Source organism: Myripristis murdjan, chromosome 8 (genome assembly GCF_902150065.1).
Source record: "Myripristis murdjan chromosome 8, fMyrMur1.1, whole genome shotgun sequence".
In the NCBI taxonomy this organism is placed as follows: Eukaryota; Metazoa; Chordata; class Actinopteri; order Holocentriformes; family Holocentridae; genus Myripristis; species Myripristis murdjan.
In genome coordinates this window covers 34,125,572-34,151,231 of record NC_043987.1, presented here as the reverse complement: position 1 = coordinate 34,151,231, position 25,660 = coordinate 34,125,572, and the positions used below count along the sequence as shown (strand labels likewise).

General features: G+C 44.2%; 1 protein-coding gene across 1 annotated transcript; it reads right to left on the bottom strand.

Moving 5' to 3' along the window:
- Positions 1-426: 426 nt before the first annotated feature.
- On the bottom strand, positions 427-23,611 carry nfe2l1a (nfe2 like bZIP transcription factor 1a). Its single transcript, XM_030057754.1, has 9 exons — positions 23,480-23,611; positions 20,411-21,411; positions 18,930-19,118; positions 10,448-10,702; positions 7,333-7,401; positions 6,927-7,085; positions 5,996-6,197; positions 4,511-5,218; positions 427-3,575 (listed from the first exon to the last, which is right to left on the bottom strand). Exons 2-9 carry the CDS (start codon positions 20,690-20,692, stop codon positions 2,575-2,577), a joined length of 2,865 nt encoding a protein of 954 aa, XP_029913614.1. The 5' UTR covers positions 20,693-21,411; positions 23,480-23,611; the 3' UTR covers positions 427-2,574.
- Between the last annotated feature and the right edge of the window lie 2,049 nt (positions 23,612-25,660).

The following is a 25,660-nucleotide window of genomic DNA, read 5'->3' as shown; positions in this document are numbered from 1 at the left end:
ACCCTTTGAAATTCACATATTCCTCCTGGCATGTTAAAGTATTCTATAAATGATCAAAATGTACCTGTAATTTCAAAGACTTCCAGGCAGACATTTGTTTTTCAGGATATAATAATCTGCAGCTTTCTAATGTGGATATACTTTTTTTTTTGGAATTAAACCTTTTCATTTGGAGCATAATTGGAGCCTGAAAAAAATGATCTAAACTCTGAGAATACAAGAAATTGCATACATTTTTCTCCCACACTGATCTCACCTCACATGTAAGTTAGTTCCTGAGAAAATCTAGCAGAACAGCTGTTGTTTATCTGGGAACTTTGAAGTTCAGTCTACAATAATAATCATTGCAACACATCTGTGCAAAGATTCAGTTTCATCTTTTGCAGCCAGCAAGAAAAACACTGTTAATGGAAGTGCAGTTGCTGCAATGATGAATTTTACTTCTATTTCAGTCAAAATTGGTATGGACGGGGTTTCCTCATGCTGCTGTGTGCTCAGCAAGCAGAGGATGACACTGATTTTACCCCAAATACAAGAATGCAGGGTTACTGTGTGCATGTTGCAGAGGGGTCAGAAGTCTCATTCCTATCATCTATACATACAGAAACCTGAATCCTGCTTGTTTGGACGCCCTCTCACTGAACTGAATTAGGGCATTTTTGCTGCAGTTCTTCATGAGATGTTATACACAAAGACATAATCAGCTTTCCAAACTGATTGTCTTCAACGCGGATATTTAGGAATATCCCAAAGAAAAATGTGAGCTATTCACTTATCAGTTCATGAGAATGGAGTCCCTCTTTGGTTTGTCCTCAGTCCATTTATAGTCCCAGAAAGTCTTCAAGTGGTACATTTTGCTTCCCTCAGTCTGGGGCACTGCACACAACTAACATTATGTTGAGGTCTTATGCAACTACTGAATTATCTGATGTTTGCATTTCACAAACTATGTTCACATAGGATAGTTTACTTTTTTTCTGAAATAACTGGTGCCCTGCGTATAATTATGTATTTTACCATTTCTAATTTAGTGAGACAAAACTTGTTAAAACGCATTAAAAATTCACACAGCATTAGTATTATCAACGGACCTTTGTCCTCACTGAAATGTGATCGTTTCGCATTGTTATTTTCTCAGACATATTACAGACATGGAGACCACAAATACAACATTAAAATCACATGTTATTACCCAATCCTTACAAATCCCTTCATGCCTCCAGTGGATATTAGTCCTGTGCCATTAGGGTGAATTACTGGTGTTATTCTTTTTTTATTTGATTTTAATCTTTCATATGCAGTTCCAGCAATGCCCACAGGGTGGCACATGCCCTCCCTAGCCAGTGTGAACAGGGTCTACTGATGCAGGTCCAGAAACGCTGTAGCTTTTGGCAGCAGTATGGTGACGTGGTTGCAGCGCTGTAAAGCATCTATAAAGGAGCCGGGTTTTGATCCCCACCACGACCCAAAGTCTCCATCCTGCTGAAGTGTCCCTGAGCAAGCTGCTGAGCCCCAACCTGATCCAGGGGACACTGCTCTATGGTAGACCATGACCTCTGACCCCACTGATCAAAAAGTAACACCCTTTTTGGATCAAGAGTATGGCAGAATGTTCACCGCCAGCTCAGTCTCATTTTTGGCACTGTGATGGTTTGGCTGACAGGCAGGAACCAGCCCACCGTCGGCCTGTTAGCTCGACACAACAGCTTCGCCTTCAGGAAGCTCCCGTCTTTCAGTCGATTCCATACTTATTGGGGAATTTCAGGGTTTCCATTTCTGTTCCCCCCCACCTTGCAAAAAGCTGTTTACCCAGGCAAAGAGTAAAGGTGAAGAGTGACTAGTGAGCAAAATACGGAGCTCTCGGAGGCAATATTCAGTCATGCTGTTGAGGAGACTTGTACAAATTATTTGGAGAGGAATTGTGCTTTCCTGTTCAAATGAGAGAACAAAAGGTCTACCAGCTCCACAATAACCGAGGACCTTCTTTCAGAAAGCCTGATGACGATGCAGAGGTCCCACAGTTGTAGGACTGGCGCTGAGACCAGTGTTTTGTTTTTTTTTTGTTTTTTTTTGGCTTGTTTTTGTCTTGCAAGGTTGAACTGACTTGCATCAATCCAAACACTGAAACAAGCGAGTGCTGGTCCCATGTCATCAGGTCGTCCGCCGAGTCGTTTTCACTCCACCGTCTAAGCAGCAGTCTGGGTTTACCTCAGAGCATTGATGGTTGTGTTTGAGTTCAATCAGATTTGAATTCAAGCCCTTCTGGTTTACAACGTTTATGTTGAAGAGTGGAAAGAGATCGTCTCCAGGATTTAAAGGCATTATTATCATCACCATCACCATTATCATCAGCATTTTCTCTCAAACCAAGAGCTGCTTCTCCTCTCTCTCCATTCCTCTATCCTTCCATTCCTCTACCAACTCCCTTCTCTTCAGACAAACAGACAAAATCAGGGTTGGCGTGTTTGGGTGTTTTTGAGGATTTCATGGTTCTTTTCTGGAAATTGTAGAACTTCCGCTGACCTTCTGATGGATCAGTTAAAAACTGATGTGTGCATATCTGTTTTATCCACCTCACTTCTTCTTGTCTCTTGGTTTCCTGCTGTTTCTACCATTTGTCTGTGGCAGCGATGCTGCTTGTCTGCGTGAAGCCACAATAACGCGGTCGTTTGGCCCAAACTGAAGAGTGTACTCTGTGGCATCCAGCGGCCTCCCATCCTCGTCCCTCAGACTGGAAAACACTTCCTGGTACAGTCCGTCCAGCCTACGCCTCATTTCCTTCAAGGCCCTCAGGGCTTCCTGTTTTTCCTGGAGCAGCCGCAAACGATGACGCCTCAACCCCAACACACTCTCCTCCAATCCCAGCAGGACGTCAAGCTTCCTCTTCCGGCAGTTCTGGGCGGCCATCTTATTCTTGCCGCGGCGTCGTATGTCCCTGACCAGGGTGAGCTGCTCATCGTTGAGGCGGTGATTGGCCAGAAGTTCGTTAAACTCCTCCACTGGCAGGTTAATAATTAGCTCGTTGGAGAAGGGAATCTTCATGGCGCGCGCCCGGCGCTCATCCCGGCTCCACATTTTGGCCTCGGAGACGCGTTCAGCAGAGGAGCGGTGGTAGGGCTTGGTGTTGTCGTGCCTTGGGGAGGATTTGGCATGTTTTGTGGGCATCTTTCCCAGGGTAGGAGAGGATGTAGAGGACCAGGGCTGGTTATATGTGTGGTCATGACCAATATGCTCCAGCCAAGGAGGGCGGTTAAATAACCTGTGATCCTGATAGCCGCCACAGAGGAATTTCTTGACATCTGTGGAGTAGCTTCCCCCTGCTGCCCCCATCTCCTCCTCTTCCTCTTCCTCCTGCTTTATGGTCACCTCCAATTCCATATCTGAACCCACTTCCTCTGCCTCCTCGTCTCCCTCCTCATCTGGGAAGGGACTCCCCGCAGCTGAGACAGAGGAAGACGAAGAAGAGGAGGAGGAAGAATAAGAATAAGAGGAGGCCTCAGAGGCGCAGGGAGAAGCAGGGCTGTGGCTGAAGTCCAGAGAAAGACCAGAGTCTGAGTCGTCCTCATCCTTTCCACCTAGGAGCAGAGAACAAGGAAAGGTCAGTTTAGTTTAAATTTAGTTTAAGTCATTAGCCAAAACCTGGTAAATGCTCCACAACAATGGTCTGAAGTTGTACATGTTGTCATTGAGGATATCCCTTTTCTGACAGTATAACTTACTAAAAAGAGCAAATACAGTGGTTGGTTGGTGAAAGGGTTACATTGATTCCCTGGTCATCACAGTGCAGATAGAAAGCAGATGGTTTCAAGCTTGTATGTGTAACGTTTTCCCTCATAATTTTGATTAATCACTATCATACACAGTGGGTCCAGTCCAAGCTAAGGCCTTGCTCAGACTACAGACAAATGAGATTTGTTTCTGAAACGAGGTATTTCAGATAGACTGGCCACACTGTTATTTGCAAGTGAGCAGATTAGATTTATGTCCAGACATCACCAACCTATCTGACGGGTTGCTATGGTAATGACATAGGTGTCAGTAACTACGTATGCTGATGATGCGGCTTTTCAACACAGAAGCAGGAGAAATGTGCAGAAGCTTATTGTAGCTACAGCTCGACAGTTCTTACTTTCTCTTTGCTTTGACATCATCGCCACTGACTTGCATGAGCCACTGAATCTCAGGTTGGTGATATTTGAGTTCAGATTTTTGAGTCTGCCCACTCTAAAAAGTTTACCTATACAAGCTCTAAGCAGTGCAATCATACAAGCAGCAGAAGCCAACAGGTGGCTATCTAACATAGTAATTAAAGGAGAAATATTGTTTCTATTGTCCTTTTGGACGGTGACCTTGAGTGTCCTGAAAGGCGCCCATAAATAAAATGTATAATTATTATTATTATTATTTAAACAGAAAAGCACTGGTCCAACTAACTACATCTCTGCCATTCCCATGACATGGTGTTCAAAGAACTGCAGGGCAACCATTGACAATGCGTTCATTTAATTACCTTCATGATGGCTCCGTGGGTAAACCTGCTCCTGTCTGACAGTCGTTCTAGAGCTTGAGCGGTCACCATCTTGCTCCTGTACCGCAGCCATGTTGGGGTCATAATTACCAGTTTCCTGCTGGTTTATCTCACGGTGGAGGAAGCCCTCCTCCTCCAGCCTGGCAGCCATCTCGGGACTGAAACCTTCCTCCAGAGCCAGATCCAACAAGCTCATCTCATCCAAGATGGCGTCGTCATGTAAGAGGTTGCCAAGCGGACTTGGGAGACCCTCTTCACCCTCATATTTGTCTTCATCATCGACCAGAAACAGACTGGAGGTGCTCGCTGAGAAGTCATGAGTCATATCATTCAGATTCAAAGACGGGTTGTAGCTGGGGGATGCAAGGACATTTGGACGGATGTTTGCATCGTAGCTGGTAAAGGTCTCGGCGTAAGGACTGTACTGTGAGCCTGTGAGAGTGGTGTTAATGTTATCTGCAAGATCTTGTGTTAGAGAGTTCATGCAGAAGGTATTCATATTGCTTTCTGTATCCAGTCCAGCGCTGAAGATGTCTGATGGATCTTCAGCAAGCAGGTCCATGTGGTGTGGATGACTGTGTGAGGGATTCAGGTTGAAGTTTTCCAATGTGTCTCCTGCGTGAACGGCTGAGCTGTGGTTTTCTAACTCTGCACTGGGGGTGAGGGGAAGCAGGGCCGGCCCCAGAACACCTACAAGCAGAAAAAAGACATGTTAGTTGATGTTGATCAGGCATGACCTCACTATGAGTCATTCTTTTGGGACTCAATTTTAACGATCTCAGTGCACAGTCTGCAGGGCATGGTGCAAGTGCATTCAGGGCGGGTCCAAGTCCACTTTTGCTATTTTAATTGTGGAAAAGGGGGTCATAGTGCCAGGTGCCTGGTTCAAAAGGGTTGTACTTCCATACCCTCTAAAAGCCAGGCACACTTGCACTTTGGTGCTTTTCCCAAGTTTCCTCTGCTTCTCTGCAGAGGAAACGAATCTGTTGCGCAATTTCACTTTGTGCATGAGCAGATCATCTACGGTAACAGCAGGCGTCCCTGTGTGTGGAACAAGCAGAGTGGATGCATGTTGGCACCCCCTATGTAGGCGAACATTACTATCTTGATATTCAAATACCAGAGAAAACTGTAGCACTGACTTCAGAGCTGCTTTTTGTTGCTCAGTCACTTTCAACTGCCTCAAGATAGCAACGCAGCTGACCACAGCTCATTTTAAGACCAACACGCCCATGGGCACTCAGATGGATACAAGAGACTTTGCTGCTCCCACAGTGTGGGCGCTGGGAGGGAAAAATGACAGCTGAGCCATGTGGAAACTCGAAAAGACACTAGAAAACCGAACCACTGGACATACAGAGGTGAAAATGGTAGTGAACATCTTGTCTCAGTCCGGGCGAAGGGGATTTGCTAAAAACTTTGAAGTATTCCTTTAAGTCACTCTGGACTGAACTGAATCTGACTTACCGTGCTGCAGCGGGGCCTCTATTACACTAAGATCCTGATCGGCCACTGGGACGCTGTCGTCACGGTGGCAGTTGCTGAGACGACGGAGTGGAACTTCACAGCCAGAATCCTGAAGGGTTCCAGAGGTTCTAGAGTCCCAGGCGACATCAGGGTCTCCGCTGACCGGGAACGAGACCATGGACGGGCTGTCGACATCCATGTCCTGGAGAGGCGGGACATAAAAGTGATGGACTGACTGACTGATGGGTTGATGTGCTCCTGTGCTGATGAACTGTGAGAGCCAGTCCAAACACAGGTCAGGAAATGTAAAAGTGTGCTTTTCGGTTATCTAAATGTAAAATATCCCTAAAGTTTTGGCAAAGTCATAGACATTTTTAAAGAATGGTTGTAATACTGATGTGGAGCAAGAACTTGAGAGGGAAGAACAATTCAGATATTCTATATATATATATTTTTTTAATTTCCTGGAGATCAGCTCTCACATGGTTCCAGGAAACCAGCCAGTCAAGATAAGATTAGGAGATGTGGGACTTTCTGTGAGATATGTTTTATTTGTCTTGTGATTCACTTATCTGGCTTTATACCACAGAAACACACAGGGAGATTCTGTTTGTGGTTATACATAAGTCATGGAAAAGATTTGTAACTTAATTATCAGGTAAATATAGAAACTGACACTCATTTAAAGGTACTTGTTAGTACGATTTTCTCTCTGGAAACTGAACACAAACTAAACTGAACTGGAATCAAAATAAATAAATAATAGGAACTAATGAAGAATACGAAACTGTAATAACTGTGGAATCGTCTCTTCATGTCTAATTTAATCACATCTCATATCTCATTTAATCTCATCGTGCCTCAAGTCATTTAAACTTGTCTCGTCTCGGTTTCTCCTAATTTCACCTCGTCTCGTCTCGGTCCCACTAACCTGGGGCTCCATGATCGCCAGCAGGTCCTGCCAGTGGAGCTCCAGGTCCAGAGAGGGACTGCCTGTGGGGATGACAGGGGCCAGGAGGGCCTCCCTGCCTGGGGGCCGACACTCAGGGTTTCCCTCTGCATTGCCGACACGCAGGACGCCATCACACAGCTGGAGGACAGACACGTCAGCATTGGGAGTGGGGAAAAAAATCAGTTCAGCATAGAATCACGATATTTTCTGCAGCAATATTGCATCAGTACATGGACGCCAAGTATGAATATTATATCAGCAAGAATGGATGCAGCATTTCTGACAGAGCTGCTCAGTCCGTCCCATTTTGCTGAAACTGGTCTTTTGTCCAGGGTAAGGCCTGAACAGAGTCGATATAGAATAGAATCAAATAGAGTGGGTGTACCTGTGGTTCCTCTGTGAAGGGGAAGGTTTCCTCCAACAGCCTCAAACACTCCTGCAGCGAGAGGGAGCTCTGTGGAGGAAGACATGTTTTTAGTAGAAACATCTCTGATTCTCTTCCACATGTCATGGGTCTGTGATGTTATTTAGTGATTTGATTATTTATTTATTTATTTATTTATTTTTATTGAACCCTCTTTCCTCCCTGCCTCGTCAATATCCAGCCCAGTTACTGATTTCCTGTATTTCCCAAAATGCCTTTTGACGGAGCGCAGAGAAGAGACGTTTTTCCACTTGAGACACAGTGAGAAAAGAGAGTCTGCAGTGTGTTTACGTGCACTCTAATATTGTGATTATAATTTGATTAAAGCAATACTCAGACTACGGAAGCTGACATGTAAACGCCTCAGTCAGATTATTTCAGCTGCATTAAGGTCATGACCTGCCAATTTAAAATCCGTTTAACACAAACAAAAGATTTTTGGTCGTGTACGTGCATGATCTGATTTTATTTGGTGTTTTGAACAAACACGTGTGTCAGAAAGTTTACGCTACAGAACAGAGAGCAGCAAAAACAGCATGTCTTCTCCTTCAGCTCACACTCACAGAACCAGAACTTGAAAACATGTGAACTCAGGTTTTTATGGTAATTGTGTTTACTGTGAGCCGTGTCAGCAGTTTTAATTGAACTACGACCTTTCAGAATAATCACATTAATGGAATGAATTTAAATGTATTGAATGCCATGCGTTGCATTCTGTTTGAATGCTGGAGGGGTGTAATCATTATTATTATTATTATTATTATTATTAACGTACACATTTTCATTAGTTACTTCATGTTTGTGAATAATCAAAGCAATTCAAATCTATAAAATTTAGAAAAAAAGTTACAAATAGTGCACATGTGGTCTTTGGTAGTGAGTGATCTGCAAAAAGCGTTTTTGCACGTTTCAGTGAAAAGTAGAAGGAAGTAGAAGTGAAATATTTTCTGGGAGGTGAACTTAAATCTGGAGTGGGTCCAACAATGTTCACCGTCTTTTAGTTCACTGAAATATTTTCTGAAATCAAACTCCAGTGGAGCTGCTGGAAATATCTGGACGTGACGTCATCTCGTCTGTGATTGGCCAAAAGGAGGCAGACAGCAGACTGCTGGGCGGAGACAGAGACGCTCAATAAATGCCGAAATGTTTATTATTGACATTTGAACGCTGGCTCTGACGGTGTGTGTCTGGATGGCGTTCACCAGGGGCTGACATGCAAACATCACATTAAATTCTTTACAGAATGTCCCTTTAACACGAAGCCGCTTCATTCTGACCCACATCCGTGGTGGGCGGAGCCTCGGCTTCTCCGAAAACGCGCCTGTCTCTCGCTTGTCAGTGTGAAGCTGACCGTCTGAGCGCCTCTCGGTTTCATTCTGAGAACCGTCCGTCTCGTGTTTCCGCCTTCGCCAGATCCCGTCGTAAACCAGGAGCTTGTCACATCCGACCTCTGACCTGCGGCGCTGAGAGACACACAGGAGGATTCTGGGTAGCAGGGTTTAAAACGCCGCTGGCTTCCCTCATGTTGTGGCCGTGTGTGAGCAGCGGTGTGTTTTAAGATGTGGGGCCCAACATTTAATCCAGATATTAACAAAACCACACCGTTGCAGTATTGCGGTTCCCCGGCCTGCAGGCTGTGTGATCACGTCCTCCGGGGGGAAGAAAACATGTTTGTGCGGCGCAGACCTCAGAAAGACTCCACATCCTGATTACAGCACCTCGGGGTGCAGCTGTCGGAGCGTGTCACCCACGATGCCTCATTCCACTGAGCTGGCAGCGCTCCAGCCTTTAAAGAGGAAGCATCCAGCTCCGGTTCCAAGCATGAAAGATGCTCTGGCTGCTGCACGCGCGCACACGCACACACACACACACACACACACACACACACACACACAGGAGTACATGCACGCTCACATATGTGTGTCAACAAGCTTCAGCTGATGAGGGATTTTGAAGGCCAGCAAAACTGAACTCTGTGGTTGGCCGGGATTTATTCATTGTCCAGGATTATATGGGGCAGGAGAATTTCCCAGCATGCATTAGGTGAAAGGTAAGGTGACTGATTGGACAGGCCGCCAGCGAATCACAGAGCGAACACGGACACATAAATACACTCACATTCAATCACACCTATTGACAGCTAAGGGCAGAGATTGTCTATACATGGAGATGTTCCACCGCCAACAACATGTGTTTCCACCTCCAGGGGGCGCCGTAGACACTGACACTGGGCTACACAGTCACATGAACCAATGGGACTGAAAATCAGCTCTCTAAATGATATTAATATTTATTTTCTCCTGTGCGTCGGTGGAAACGAGCAGCCGCTGCTTCAGAAGCTCCACATTTCTCTGAGCTCAGAGGAAGGAAACGTGGAACATTTAGGAAGCAGATGATTGGTTCTCCTGTGGTTCTGCAGCCAGTCAGCAGCACAGAGCCTCAATGCCAGTGCTAATCTGCTCAAACTCACAGCGTTTTACAGCCATGGATTATAATTTCAGTTTATAATCCTGTCTGCAGCAGAAATATGAACAGGAACAGTCCAGTTACTGATCAATATCTGGAATCAAATGGACTGATCAGTTTAGAGCATTTAGCCCCACTGACTGCCATATATTCCACTGTGTTTGGTGCTCAACACTGCCCCCAGTGGACAAAATATTGCACTGCAGTCTTGTGGCCGTGGTTTGGATTTGGATCTTTGGTTCAGTCTCCAGTCCAGCTGAGCTTCAGGAGTTTGGACAGCCAGAGGAAACACAGAGGAGGCACCTGCACCGCTTTTTAAATGACATCACTGACACAGAGTATGAAATTTAAGTTTAAATTCAGTGACCCCAAACTGGATAAAATAATTTTTATAAAATGTTTCCTGTTGCCTCCATTTGTGAAATCTTTGAAAATGCTTCTGTGAGCCAGACAGTTTTATTTCACATCACTCAGCAGTTATCAGATAGTCTTGTGCAAAATCTCAGCTACAGACACTTTAGTCTGCTAAAGCATCCCTAATGTAAACACCTAATGGCAATACAGTTAATAAAAATAATTATTACCATTATTATAAGCATCCTGTTCTTACCTGGTCAGCTTCATTCTGCGTCAGCTCCCTGATGCAGTCGTAGGAGCCTCGTCTTCCTCCTCCCGGCCTCCTTCCTGTGGCGCTCCAGTGGATCCTGGCCAGTTCCTCCTCCTCCTCCTCCTCCTCCTCCTCCTCGCCCAGAGCAGCGTTGTCACGGAGCAGATGTTGTGCTCCTTCCTGGTTGGCGTGACCCGTCGGGACAAAGCTCTGGTCAGAGCGACCAATCGGCTGCAGGCTCTGTGTCAGCTCCCCGTCCTGCAAAAACAAAACACCGACTCTAAAATCGCCGTCACGTGAAAGCTGACGGTGCATTGAGCTGCGGGCTCAGCGTCTTCAACGGGAGTTTGGACCTGCGACCTTCTGGTGTCAGTCCGGTCTCTGAGGACCGGGTCTTCCACTGGGTTTTGAACTCAGGACCTGCTGTGTGTGAAGCAGACGTGACACCTGCTGCACCATGGAACCATCTGTCTGGTTTCTCCTCCTCAGTCCTCATTAACATTCAATATGAGACTAAATGCCTTCAGATTTAGATGTTTTGCTGTTTGCCTCTAATAAGGACTGACTGGTCACACTGTAGGATAAGTAACTAAACCAGCAAGCGCTGCACATTTTCCCGTCACTGCTCCAGATGTCCCTCCACAACAGATTTTAACAGCTCTGTGGTGTTTTCCTCTGTACTCCCAGTGTGTGTGTGTGTGTGTGTGCACAGCATGTTCAGGGTCCTGTTTGTCCCGGAGACAGACAGGCTCAGTAACCTGAAGCCGGTGGTCCTGAGCTGCAGCCGGACACCCCGAGCCTGCAGGGACTCGTATGGAGCTGTAAACATGTGGAGCGACGGAGGACCCCTGTGTGTAACCCTGCACCCATTCACCAGCCTGACCCATTTAATCCACCCAGCGCACCCACTCACCTGGCAGCAGCTCACCTGGCAGCAGCTGGGACAACAACCCGCTGCCCTGCCAGTGCAGGCATGGAGATCAAGATCAACATTCAAGTCATTTTACTGTCCCACACTGGATGAAATTTAGATCAGGCTTCCAATAAAAAGAAAAAAAAAAAAAACAAAAAACCTTCCACATACATAAAAGAGAGGGTGAGACCGCAACAGAGAACAACAAACATATTAAAGAACATAATAATAAAACTTACAGTAACCAAAGACAAAAAATACATTGATATTACAACAGTTACAAACCTATAGTACAGAAAAAAAAAAACATAAAGGCACGACAAAAAGTCAATGATCAGTAGGCAAGTAAGAATTAAACTGTGTTGTTTTTTAATATTAATTTAATCCTTATTTCATCTGTGGCTGTTACACAATTTTTTTTTTTTTTATTAAAGTCATGATAAAAGAGTTTTTATGTCGATTTAATCAACAGTGTGGTACTCTGAACCTCCTGGCTGGTGGCTGTAGCTGGTACTCAGTGTGTACCTTATGGGACGGGTTGGTTATTATCAGAGGTGGAAGTAACTAATTACATTTATGTTACATAACTAACTGAGTTTTTTGTGTATTTGTACTTTTTTGAGTATTTTTTTAAAGTCAATAATCTTACTTCAGGACATTTTTGCTTGAGTTTTGTCCTTCACTACATTTTAAATCAGATCCTTTACAGAGAACAAATGATCAGTGACAGATTGTGGAACCTTTCAAAATAAAAGCTCAGTCAGCAAAGATGAGAAGAGCAACCTGTTTCTACTCTGTTGTGGTTCTACCTGCTGTTGTTTCCAAATTTCACAATAAAAGCTGCACCATGAAAAACTGCAGCGAGGACCATTTAGACTCAACTGGCAAAAAATGTGCAATAAGTGTGGAAAAAAGAAAAACATCAATGAGTTTAGAACCACGTAGACTCAACCATCATATAATGTTCTTATTATACACGTGTAAACTGAGTCTATTTAAAGGGACATTATGCTCACTTCAGTTGAGCGTAATGCCCCTTTAAAAACACATGTCAGGTTATTTGCCATGTACGGCCAGTTCTCTGATTTCTGAGCTGCCATGTAAACAGAAAGCTGGTTTCCGTAATCAGGCTAAGAGATTAAGCGAAAGCCCATTAGCACAGGTAGATTTCTGCTGGAGAAACCCGATCACTGCACCATTTCTGACCCAGCAGCTCAGGAAACTGACAGGATAAACACAATAAACACACACTGTGCGACACTCAGTGAGGAAAAATGTGATTTTCTACACGCTCGTTGAAGAATGCTTCATAATTTTATGTCAGGGTTACCTCTGATGAAAATATATGGGAAAAAAACAAACAAACAAAAAAAAAAACATCTGTCTGCCTGAAATCCCCACAAGAGGCAAGTTGGCTGCAGCACCGGCTGTTCCCATGGTAACACTCTACAATTGTGGAAGTGCATGTATTCTGGGGATTTGAGTAATACCTGATTTCCTGCCATAACCCGGTTACTCACGATAATCTAGCCTCTTCTCTGGATTTACACATAGTGATTGTTTACATTGTTTTCATGAATAGTGCGATGAAAGTTCGCTAATAAAGGAGAGAGCAGTTGAAGAAGTCTTCATTTAGGCTTTAATAACACTGCAATATGGGAACAGCATTAAACCAACAATGTCAAAGCTGCTAGGGGCAGGCAGTGAATTCTGAATGGTTGAAGCTGTTGCTGAACAGAAAATTAAATCCATATCAGGTCGTAGGACGCAAGGCGGCAAAAACAACCTTTCAGCATTATCTTATGCACACGACTTTACCACACATGAAGCTCAGCCTCTCAAGCTGTGTGACTTTGTGCTCTCCCAGATGAACGATGACCAACGTGGAAGAAACGTGGTGATATCTTTAGTCATCAGACGGTGGCCCTACGTCGTTCTGTGAGAGGTTCAAAGATGGCCGTCGTCACAGTCGTGTGTCCAGAGATAGCCGGGGACAAAATTCAGGCAGCGTCAAAATTTGACCGCAATGTGACCGCTGCTACGACCTACGTCCACTAACCAACCAATAGGAAGGCAGCATGAAATGACGTATTGATCAACACGACACTGGCGCTAAACCCAATGATGGAGGTAAATTGAGCTAAATGAGATGTTTGTGAGTCCAAAAAATAAGAAAATGAATGGGTTCACATTATCCTCCTCCTCTTCTTTGGATTTATATCCAATCACTTTATTATGACTTCATAAAATAATGTTAATACATTAATTTCACTATTGCTGGGGCTCTGATCTTGTGAAGCTTCACTGTTTCCCTCTACAGTGGCGCAGATTAATCACATACGCTGATGACGTCTTCTTGTATATTGACTTACATCGTTTAAGATTCATCGCACAGTCTACGTACAGCAAACGTACGTCATACCCAGGTTTATTTAAGTTTATCCATGTCACACCGTGCGATCTGTGACAAACATATAAGAACGCTGAAATCTCACAGTCTGCAGGCGCCATTCGTTATGTTTCAGAAGCACGACGCAGCGATTATCAGTGATGAGCTTCCTGCGCTCTGTCATTTCTGAATAACAAAACTCACTGTTGTGCATCAAATTACGACACTCTACAGGCAAAAAGCCAAATTAACTGGCGCCACCTTGAGGCAAACAGACGTTTACAGCAGACAAACACTCACTAGCACTGAGGTTAGAAACATGAATGATTATTACAACATCACATTTAATTTATTCAGAGCATATCTTTGGTAAACCAACTGGATTTATTCACCTGGATGATCATTTACATGTATACATTTTTTTAATGTAAACTTGTAAATTGGATATTTAATTTATAGTAATTGATGTCTGCTGTTTTCCTCCTGCATCACAGATTAGGACCTCATGCATTTGTCTGTTTACGCACATGCCTCTGTGTGTGTGTGTGTGTGTGTGTGTGTGTGTGTGTGCGTGCATATGAGTGTTGGCTCTGTAAACAGGAGGGATTGTGAAAGTGAGGGACATGAATGTGTGTCAGGACGCTCCAAGCCGGCGATCGGGTTTCAAAACAAGCCGGCCAGTCACAAGGGCAGCAGCATGTGTGTGTGTGTGTGTGTCATAAGGGGAATTCAGAAACACAGTTAGATTCACTTTCAGTTCACTGGAAGGAGTGTAGTAAGTCCAGCATGTCCAGATCACTGTGTGCTAACAGGTTGGTTGTGCCCTGTGTGTGTGTGTGTGTGTGTGTGTGTGTGTGTGTGTGTGTTGTAACAGACAGGCCAGCAGACAGACAGTAAAATCTGCCTTCTTTCCTCTGACCTCATAATAATACCGATCAGGTGACGGCGCAGTCGGCTGTCAGCCTCTCTGTCCCAGCGGTGGTATCATTAGCGCTCGTGCTTCTCCACATTAAGACTACATTTCCCATCAGCCCCATTGCTTCCTGTCCCTCTTCCCTTCCTGGAAGAGGATCAACATGATAAAAGTGTTTTCCATAGGCCTTTCCCTCCTTCCATTCCATTGGACATCTTCTTCCAGTTCCTGGCTGTCCAGTTCTTGTGTGCCTGGGCCGACGAAGCCGGGCTAGCCTCTGTCTCTCATTGATCAGGGGCTTCTTGATAGCCTTGTAGGACCTTAAGCCATGATCTAAAAGTCGGCCACGTGCGGTGCGGGTGGAACACTGGACACCAGTTTGGTTTGACCACTGCTGCTGAAGCTCCTGTGATGTCATTCGGTGGTTTTGCTGCACATGCGTATCAGGATGCGGTCATTTCTTGCTGAAGAAACCCTCGGACACCCAGATCTTGGTTTGTCTTCCAAGCTGTTGGTTCGTCTGTATTTCTGCAGAGTGTATCCAACTGCTGAAGGACTGTATCTGCACTTCCTGGCTATCTGGCGGCAGCTGTACCTTTCCTGGCTGAGAATCTTTATCTTCAGGCATGTTTCCTGCGTTAGGTTCCTTGTTTTAGCCAAGCTTGGCAACAAAAACTGGGTCTTTTAATAAAAAGAACGACCGTCATCACTGGTACCAAAATGACCCAGTACTCAAAATTTCTTATGTATTTTTATGGAACCAATCAATTTGAAGTTTTGAATGGCTTCTTTAGGATTTGTTTAGTATTTTGGCTGTGACTGGACTAAAAGAAATTGCACTTGAAGACCTAAGAGTGATTCTTAATGCAATACTTCACAAATGCATGGGGGGTCCCAAAACTTTTTTCCACCACTGTATATTATAAACCGCTGGTTCTCAAATGGCGGTGGGTTGGAGTTCTGCAGGGGGTGCATGAGATTTACAAAAAAATGTTAATTTAAAAAAAAATCAGTCATGCATAATTCATAAAATAATAAGCCGATGCTATTATAATTTCAATAAAAAAATTTAAATGTAAGTGTGATAAAGCACATTTTTATATTTGGGTCTCCTGAATGTGTCAGATGTATGTGTGTGTGTGTGTGTGTGTGGTTTCGAGGACGTTTGTTCGCTCTGAGCGGGAAGACGAGACCAAACAAATCCAGAAAGTGGATCATTGGTTGAAGCTGGAAACAAGGAGGAAGAAGAGAAGAAGAAGCAGAAACAGGAACAAGAGAATCTGCTCAGCATCAGGATGTTGGAGCTGCACTGACCCTCTGACCACAGGACGGACAGGAGGGACAGGACGGACAGGAGGGGAAACGTGACTGAAAAAGCTGGAGTGCCGCTGACATAAGCGAGGGAGCGTGACTTTGACAGAGGTGCTTCACGTCTAAAAATACGGCTGCAGGTGCAAACAGCTGAGCGGCCGGCGGCCGGCACACAGGCCGAGTCAGCCGAGGTGAGCGCCAGGTACCCAGGGACACGCCGGGGGTTCACCTTTAACGGCCCGTCGCCTCGCCGCTGAGGAGCTGCTGGCTGAGGACGCTCACACCTTCACTCAGCACACACACACACACACACACACACACACACACACACACTCATGTTCTGTAACAAAGAGGTTTATTTTTACCAGCCGAATAATGGATATGTATTTTTAAATATATGTATTGTCCTCCACAGTACCTATAGTTTTAGTTAAAGACACACACACACACACACACACACACACACACACACACACACACACACACTTATGTTCCGTAACAAAGAGGTTTATTTTTACCAGCCGAGTAATGGATATGTATTTTTATATATGTGTATTGTTCTCCACAGTACCTATAGTTTTAGTTAAAAGACACACACACACACACACACACACACACACACACACACACACACACACGTCACCAGATGTAAATCACATCGTGTTCCTGGGTAAAAGCAGCCTCTGTCCTGCTTCATTCTGAAACACTGATATGACTCTGTGTGTGTGTGTGTGTGTGTGTGTGTGTTGTGTATCATGTGTACATGCTCAGACTAGACATGTAGGCCAGCATCTGAGCTATTTATATGTTGTACAGTCTGTTAGCCCCAGCTCCTCACTGTGTGTGTGTGTGTGTGTGTGGGTGTGTGGGTGTGGTTCTATGTATCTGTGTGTGTGTGTGTGTGTGAGAGTGTACATTAAGTAGGAGTAGCTACTGCCTGAACGGTGATTATTAAAATTCATTAACATGTACACACTACTTATATATGTACACATATTTAAATATATGTAAATATATGTAAATATATGTAAATAGCTTCCCATCAGACAATAAAACTGTGTTTTGCAGTTTTTTGTTTTTTTGTTTGTAGGATTTTTTTGTTTTAGCTTTGAGTGCTTAAGCATTAGCATGGAGTTACTATCACTCATTGTATGTTAAAGTGTGTATTCTAAAGTGTGTGTTCTGATGTGTGTGTGTGTGTGTGTGTGTGTGTGTGTGTGTGTGTGTGTGTGTGTTAAAGTGTGTGTGCACTGGGGACACTTGGATATTTTCCAACACAAGTTGAGCAACTGATCAATCCTGAGGGATTAACTTCAACATACAGAACATTGTTGCCTTTGCCCTTTTCCATGCCCACAGCCAAATATGTGTGTGTGTGTGTGTGTGTGTGTGTGTGTGTGTGTGTGTGTGTGTGTGTGTGTGTGTGTGTGTGTGTGTGCGTTGATCTTGTTTAAACACTTGCCTGAACAAGCCAACATGCGTACAGACACTCAGACAGTTAAATATATTCATCCTCAGACTGACCTAATCCAGCTACACACATAAATGGTCTTAACTAAGATGCATGTGTGTGTGTGTGTGTGTGTGTGTGTGTGTGTGTGTGTGTGTGTGAGTGTGTGTGTGTGTGACACTTATGAGTAATGATGGTTTAAAATTAACCCAGTGACACAGTGAACACAGCAACTGAAGAAAAGCTCTGGGAACCCCCTGGTACAGTGTGTGTGTGTGTGTGTGTGTGTGTGTGTGTGTGTGTGTGTGTGTGTGTGTGTGTGTGTGTGGTTAAAAGGTGTTACCAGTCTGCCTGGTTGAAATCTGGCCCATCAGTCTGAGCTGAGTTCCTCCACAGAGGGAGCAGCAGTGATTTGTGAGGAAACAAAACGTCTTCCTGCTGATCCTGAATCAGCTCTCAGCTCCTCCAATAAAAACTCATTTACCAACATCTGAGTGAGTCCGGCTCGGAGGACACGCGGCCTGATTCTGAATCAGAGGTGGAAGTACTTCATTACATTTACTGGTGTCACTGTTATTGAATAGATTTTTGTGTGTTTTTTTTTTATGTCAGTAATTTGACTTTTCCTTGAGTTTTGTCCTTCACTTCATTTTAAATCAGATCCAGAGAAATAATGATCAGTGACAGACTTTTTGTCATTTTCCGAATTTCACAATAAAAGCTGTGCAAAGAAAAACTGCGGCGAGGACCGTTTAGAGTCTAGTCTCCAGGGTCCTCACTTCAGTTTGAGTGTAATGTCCCTTTAAAAGCATGCAGTGTGCAGCGTGTTCTCTCCTCCTTTTCTAACTGCATGGAAAAGATCCCAGCTAACACAGTTACTGTTTGGAAAAAGGAGCTCAGTCACTTTTACTGCCAGGACATTTGACATGAGACACTTTGGACTTTTACTGCAGGAGATTTTTACTGCACTACTTCTACTTCTACTGCAGTCACATACCAGCAGAGGAACAGTACTTCTACTTCTACTGCAGTCACATACCAGCAGAGGAACAGTACTTCTACTTCTACTGCAGTCACATACCAGCAGAGGAACAGTACTTCTACTTCTACTGCAGTCAAATATCGACATAGTACTCTGTCCACCAACTGGTGAGAATAAAACTAAAGAGTAAAGCCATAAAGTCGGAGCAGATTTTAGCTCTAAGACTTTAATAATTTATTCTGAATGAGGAGGTAAATCCAAAGCTGAGCCATGCGGTGTGGAGCATGTCCTTGCTGTCATGTTGGCCATGATCTGGCTGAAGGAGGACTGAGGAGAAACCAGACATGTGGCTCTGCGCTGTAGAGGCGATCATGTCTGCTTTACACGCAGAGGGTCCTGGGTTCAAAACCCAGTGGAACCACGTTTCAGCTCTGAAATGAGACTCTGTTCGCTCCTGTCCAGCTGCTCCATATAAGAGCGTCGGCTAAAAGCCCTAAAAAGGTGAACTGTAAATGAATTGGTCCTACCTCTTTAACATCCTCGTCCTCCTCGTCCCGGGTGCCGTTCCCGGCTCCAGGCTGCATCTGGGGCGCGGCTCGGTCCCTGTCCAGCCCGGCAGGAGCTCTCTGCAGGGGGGAGGCCTGGTCCGGACGCCCCCCCGGCAGCGGGTCGGGTTCCCGCTGGACCAGCCACGTCTCCAGCTCTGCATTAGGTACCTGAGAGGGCATTTTTATACGTGTGATTTAAAAATCAGGGCAACAGTAATGCTTGTGATTTAATGAGAACAAAGTAAGAAAGAAGATGCGGAGGGAAAGGGAAAGAGAAAGACTTCATGGCTGTAATCAATCCAGAAGCTCTGCAACAGAGAGGAAACAAAAGAGAAAGGAAAAACTCTGGATTTAGACATTTACCTCAGTAGATATTTAGATAATATAAAAGTAGGGAGAGAAAAAATAATAGAATATAAAAGGGAGGACAGATTGAAGTGAGGACCCTTTATTATCAGTGAGGCCGATGATGGGTCAGTGTTTAGGCTCCTCACTTCAATACAAGTTCACATAGTGCACCTTTAACAATTAATAAAAGATCATGTGGCTTTAAGAGGTGATTTGTTCAAGCGATCAGCATTCTTTCACAAAACATGCATTCTCCCTAAAACTTTTTTGATGGCTTGTCAAAGTGCTTCCTGGTCATTGTTTTTATGTAAATCCATTGAAACCGGAGAAGCTCCAGCAGTCGGTCATGAATTAAGTCAACAAGGTCTGCCAAGCTTGAGTCGGTTTGTCGAATGTCCTTTGGCTTACCTGAACACCATGCCTAAAACTCACGCTGTCTGTCTGAACGGATATTTTAAACCAAGCTCACAATTGAACTCTACAAACGGCTGCATTGTTTTCTCCAAATGACACAACAGTTCACCCAGAGGTATGCAAAACTGATGCAAAACTCTAAAGGGAAGCTTGCAAAGAGAATGCAAAGTTCTGGAGGAGAATGCAAAAGTTTTTTTCACGAGAAAACACACGGGCTTGACTTGGGCCTGATGGTTTGAACCTGCCCCCGGTTGTGGCTGAGAAAGTTCTGCACGAACCCGACCTCAAACTTGTCCTCCAGTCGCCAAAGCCTCCATAAAAATCCAACATTTCTACTGCAGAATTTTATTTTTATCTTTAGGCTGCTCATTAACTGTAGCCTCATGGCCTCTTCCGTGATCAAAATCTATATTCAGTCATCCAGCATCCATCCCACAACTCAATCCAAGAGAGAATACATGCCACTTTAACGAATTCTTTCAACAATCCATGCCTTAAGACAACGTTTTTAGGCGTATTAAACTTTGCTTTGCCATGTGCGGTTTGGGCTCAGAAGGAAAGACAAAAATCAGACCCAAACGGGCACAAATACTTGAAATTTGTCTCCCGTCTGAACCCAAGCCCACAGGAACAGTTGGGTCTCATTGGATTCAGGCATCTGAAGCTGCGAGCCGTGAGAGAGACGGGTGTTTTCCTACCTGTAGTCTGTCCAGCGAGCGGACCCATCCCAGCAGCCGGCGGGCCGTGAAGAACCCGTCCAGGTCCACGCTCTTGGGGTGCAGGCCCTGTCCGTCCTCCAGCCGGTTGCGGAGGTTGTGGAACTGCGTTTGGGTCAGCGCCGAGGTCGGACCCAGGATCATCTCGTGCCAGGCGGGGGGGAGGTAGGGCTCGAGCCCCACGTCGACCCTCACCCCGCACAGGCTGAGCAAGATGGCCACCTGGATGAGGCCCTCCGTGAAGTACTTTTTCAGGTACCACATGGTTTCAATTGGGAGCGAGGCTGCAGGTCAGCAGGTCGGTCTGGTGGACGGACGGACCGTCCTGTAACCGGAAGTGTCCGGCGCTTGGTTTGATGCCCTGATGTCCCTTGGCACTCGTCTTTATCTGACCTCTGACCTCTCCGTGATGGGAAAGGGGCCGGCAAAACACACAAAATTCCCCTCCTTCAGGGATCAATGCAATGTCACAAAAACGTCTCTGGTAGTCCCACTTAGTCTAAAAATGCACAACTTCAAAAATAGCTTAATTACAGTTTGTCGAATATAGAATGCTTCTGTTATGAAGAACAAATCTTACAAGGCCTTTTAAGCAGGAACAGATGATTTGTCTCTTCCAGATCAAAGCTCTTTGGCGTGTCAAGATGTTCTTCACAAGAGGCCGTGGTTTTATCTTCGAGCTACTTCGTCATGTAGGTGTGGCTCCAACACAGAAAAACAGACTCTGTCCAGCAGGTCTGATGGTTGAAATCCCCAGAACGTCTGGAAAGTCCTCCTCCTCCGGCAGCTGCTGACACTTCAGCACCCAACGGCTCAGACTTATCTAAAAACTCTTGTTCCAGGCACGTGTTGTTCACTGATTATGATGATAAATGCTCGATCAATTTATCGACAAAGAAGATACTGAGCGGAAAAGCTTCTGTTCTGGCAGGTTCATCCACAACATGCAGACTTTTCGTGGCGGCACCAGAAAACCTTCAGTTCTGTGGATAAACAGAGGTGATGCAGTGTGAGAGCAGAGACCAGTTTACTTTCTCTTCATACATTTGGTGATACGGCAATAACATTACGGTAATTTATCCATATGAATATTTGTGAATAAACAGGTAAAAGTCATGAGTCAGAACACCATCACTGTTTTCACTGGTGGCTTTCAAACAAACCACCAATCAAACAGTGATACAAGTACTACTGCTTTTATTACTGCTACTACTACCACTACTACTACTACTACTACAAAAACAAACACCAATCAAATAGTGATACAAGTACTACAGCTACTATTACTACTACTACTACTACTACAAAAAAAAAAAAAAACACACCAATTAAATAGTAAAGCAACATTAGTAAAGCTGTAGTGCAGAGAATAAATCAATGTAAGTGGATGAGCCTGTGGCAGGTCCTGTGTTGAGAGGTGTGTGTCGACCCTCTGGCAGTTTGTGATGACTGTCTGATAGCGGGACACACAGCTGTGTTATCTCCACTGTTCGGTTTTATCTGCACCACCCAGCGACTTCGACCTACTTCTAGAAGCTGGTTTGGTAATCACCTCGCAGGGTTACTCACTCCCGCCACATGATGTAATCTCCACCGTTTCCCTGGAAAAAGCTGCTCCCCTGCCTCCTCCCTCCCCGAGCTGGGTGTGTATTTACACTTCATGTCATGGCGACCGCTGCACCGAACCTGCAGCGGAGCGGCTCGGCTGCAAACTTTTCAGCCTGGAGGCTGGACTGCAGCCGCCGGCTCACTAAGACACTGCAAAAACCGGCTGGCAGTGAAGGATCACCATCAAGATCAGGGACTTTCTGCCCTTCTCATGTTCTGGAATTTCTAGTGACTTAATAGTAAAATTAACCCCTTTGAAACACGAGCAAATTCACTTAATTTCTTTCAAAAACACAGAAAAAAAAATAATAATAATAATAACAAAAAAAAGTTTAGAAATTAGAAAAAAGTGGAACATTAATAATGTTTAAAAATTATTTTAAAAAAAGAGAAAGAAAAAGAGAGAATTATAAGAAAATTACATTATAAAATATATTACATTTTTAAAATAAAATATATTAAAAAAAAATAATAAAATAAACTATTCCTTCTTTTTCTGAGGACCCCCTGGAAGACCCTCAAGGACCTCTGGGGGTCCTGGACCCCACTTTGAAAACCACTGGCCTAGACCTCCACATATTGTCAGATAATACTGCACTGTCTAACCCAAAATAAAGTATTACTGTATGGTCTAGTCTTGCACAATGTTTTTTTAAAATATTATTTTATGTAGCACAGCTGTCAGTCTGATGTTACTGACTGCTGCTGCTTGTCTGGTACTTTGACTCGTATTTTGTCAACTACTAGCCTGTATGTGTAGTACTTCATTCTCTATAGTAGTAGGCTACTGCATCCTGCTGCTCAGGATGTGTGTGTCTATAGATAGATAGATAGATAGATATACTTTATTGATCCCAACCAGGGAAATTCTGGAGTGTCTGGAGTGTCTGTGTGTGTGTGTGTGTGTGTGTGTGTGTGTGTGTGTGTGTGTGTGTGTGTGTGTGTGTGTGTGGTGAGGTGAGGTGTGGTAGTGTCATGGTGTAACCCCACTGTCCAGCCTTGAGTGGCCCTGGCTCGCCGTGTGCTGTCCCCTGGTTATTTACAGGCTCTCAGTGTTATAGTTGTGATAATTATATCCTGCTCTGTCGCATGTAAACAGGAAGCAGCCCTGCCTGACACGGTGGCCTGAGTTAAACCGGAGCAACAGGTTGCAACACATCAGGAGATCTGCTGTGTGGAAGCGAACCAGCCACCAGCCCGCAGCTCGGTCAGGATCCGGGTCTCTGTGCTGATCCGGTGGTACTTTTCATTAAAATGATACTCAACACACACAGCAGGGATATGATAAAGGATCACGCAGTTACAAGTTTTCTTTAAGCCAGGAAACCACAGGAAACAGAGAGACAGTCACGAGGGAAGGCTGTGAAGTCAGTTTAAATCCCTGTAGGAGTAAATGTAAAGATATTTCGGACGTCACAGGTGTTTTCTGCTCTCTGCTCTCACCTGTCGCCGCGCGCAGGTCCGCCTGTCCGTCTTGTTGTGTAACGTGCTCGCGCTCCGTGCCCGGCGGGTCGGAGTCCGGTTTGGGGTTCAGGCTCCGGAGCGGGGAGAGGCTTTGTTTTATATACCGGCAGGTCCGCCGGTTCTGCGCCGCCCCGCTGCGCTCCGCCCCGGCATGACGGAGGAGCAGCTCCGCCCTGGAAAAACAACATGTCCCACGCCAGTGTGTGTGTGTGTGTGTGTGTGTGTGTGTGTGTGTGAGAGAGAGAGAGAGAGAGCGAGAGAGAGCGAGAGAGAGGGAGAGAGAGAGAGAGAGGGAGAGTGCCACCTGTTGATATGAGAGAAAACTACCCGGCAGTCCACTGTGTTTTATACAGAAAAATAAAATAAAATAAAATAAAATAAAATAAAAATTACAATTAAAAAATAAAATATAAAATAAATACCAGATAAATATAAATAGGCTACATGATATGTAGAGAATAAAAAAACAACAATACTATAATGCTACTACTACTACTACAGTAATAATAATATTAATAATAGCCTAACTCTATTGTTGTTATATTTATAAAATACTAGTAGGCCACTAATAGTAATAGATAGATAGATAGATAGATAGATAGATAAAGGCTTATTACTAATTAAATATATTATATAAAAAATGCTGTTTTTGAAGATCAATCATTTTGTATCGACTCTCTGCCAGCTGCTGATACTCCGCCCCTCCAGGTGTGTGTGTCTTCCGTTCACACACTGATCTGATTCACACCTGCTCACCGCTTCACTAATAACTAATCAAAGCTTCATTAATACAAACTTTATCGATACTTGCAGTTTTGATCTCGTCTGGACGACACTGAGACTGAACGGCGAGGAAGAGCTGAAATCTTCTTTATGTAGACAAAAAATGATATTAAATAAGCAGCAACGCGTTTGTCTCCTGACAGGTGATACAGGTATCTGCTCTGATTTCACTGTTGCTCCTGAGTTTGGCTGTTTACACGCCGTCACACAGGGCTTATGGGTAATGAAGTCCTCCAGGTGCCAGCAGTTACCTCTCGCTGCCTCTTGGGGTCGCTGTTCTGGGTAAAATGTCATGAATGTGACATGAATATAACAGCAACATGAAGTGACCTCAGGTGTGCTTACTTGGTGTTACCTGGAGCCTGATCAGATTCATGAGGCCGATACTGAAACCCAAATCTGTGTGAAACTTCTCTCTGAACACGAGCTATCAGCCGATTAAAAAATTAATAAATATGTAAAATAACTCTCTTTAATGATGAAAGCTCGGCTGTGATTGGCTGCTCTGCCGACTCACCACTGTGCAAAACACTGTAAAGAAAAGTTAATGATAAAACTGTCAAGTTGAATCATATTGTTTTTATGCAGGTTTTTTTTTTTTTTTTTTTTTGTATGTCAATCAACATGAACACTGATATCGATATATTTATGAGCCAATATCCAGGGGTGTAACCAGGGCTTTGATTAACTGAGCATCTGAATTCACTTTTAAAGGAATAGTCTGTGTTTTTTTTTTTTTTTTTTAACAAGATTGCTTGCTGCCTTTAAACACACCCACCAAATGCAATTATGGGTTTTCAGTAGCAGCAGATATGATAGCTTCCAATGGGGAAAAATTTGGCTATGAACTCAAAGCGTGTTTTATGTCAATATGAAAACATGTTTTTGTATGATGGTATGTTCTGGTAAAAAGTTACCAAAATAGACTCAAAATGGCCTGAAACAAGCTCCGAAATACGTCCTGAATTATCAGCTGAAGACTTTTGCTCAACACAAAATTTCACATATCTCCCATTCCCTTACAATGGAGGCTTCAATGGGTCTGAACCTCCAACAGCAGCCAGTACACACAGCAGTGCAGCATTCCTTTTTATTAAAAAAGAGAAGAATTTTTCATACATTTTACTGACAGAATTTGAAAAAAAAAAAAAAAAAACAGTGGAAGACAAGGCAGCGATGACTTCAAATTCAAATTCAAACAAAGACAAAAAAAAAAAAAAAAAAAAAAAAAAAAATCAGAATAATGGAAGGCAACACTGAGCATCCACAATCACCGCCTGCAGAAACCAGAAATCTCACATCTCCTTTGACACTTTTTCAGGTTCATGAGTCCACACTTAACACTTTCAGTTCCTGGAAAAGCCAACTTTTTAAAAA

Coding starts and splice junctions, on each gene's coding strand:
- nfe2l1a (XM_030057754.1), bottom strand. CDS start 20,692: ATGTGGTACCTGAAAAAGTACTTCACGGAGGGCCTCATCCAGGTGGCC. Junction 10,703..18,929: donor AGGACGAGGATGTTAAAGAG/GTAGGACCAATT, acceptor TTGTTTTTGCAG/GACGGGGAGCTGACACAGAG. Junction 5,219..5,995: donor AGAGGCCCCGCTGCAGCACG/GTAAGTCAGATT, acceptor TTCTGCTTGTAG/GTGTTCTGGGGCCGGCCCTG.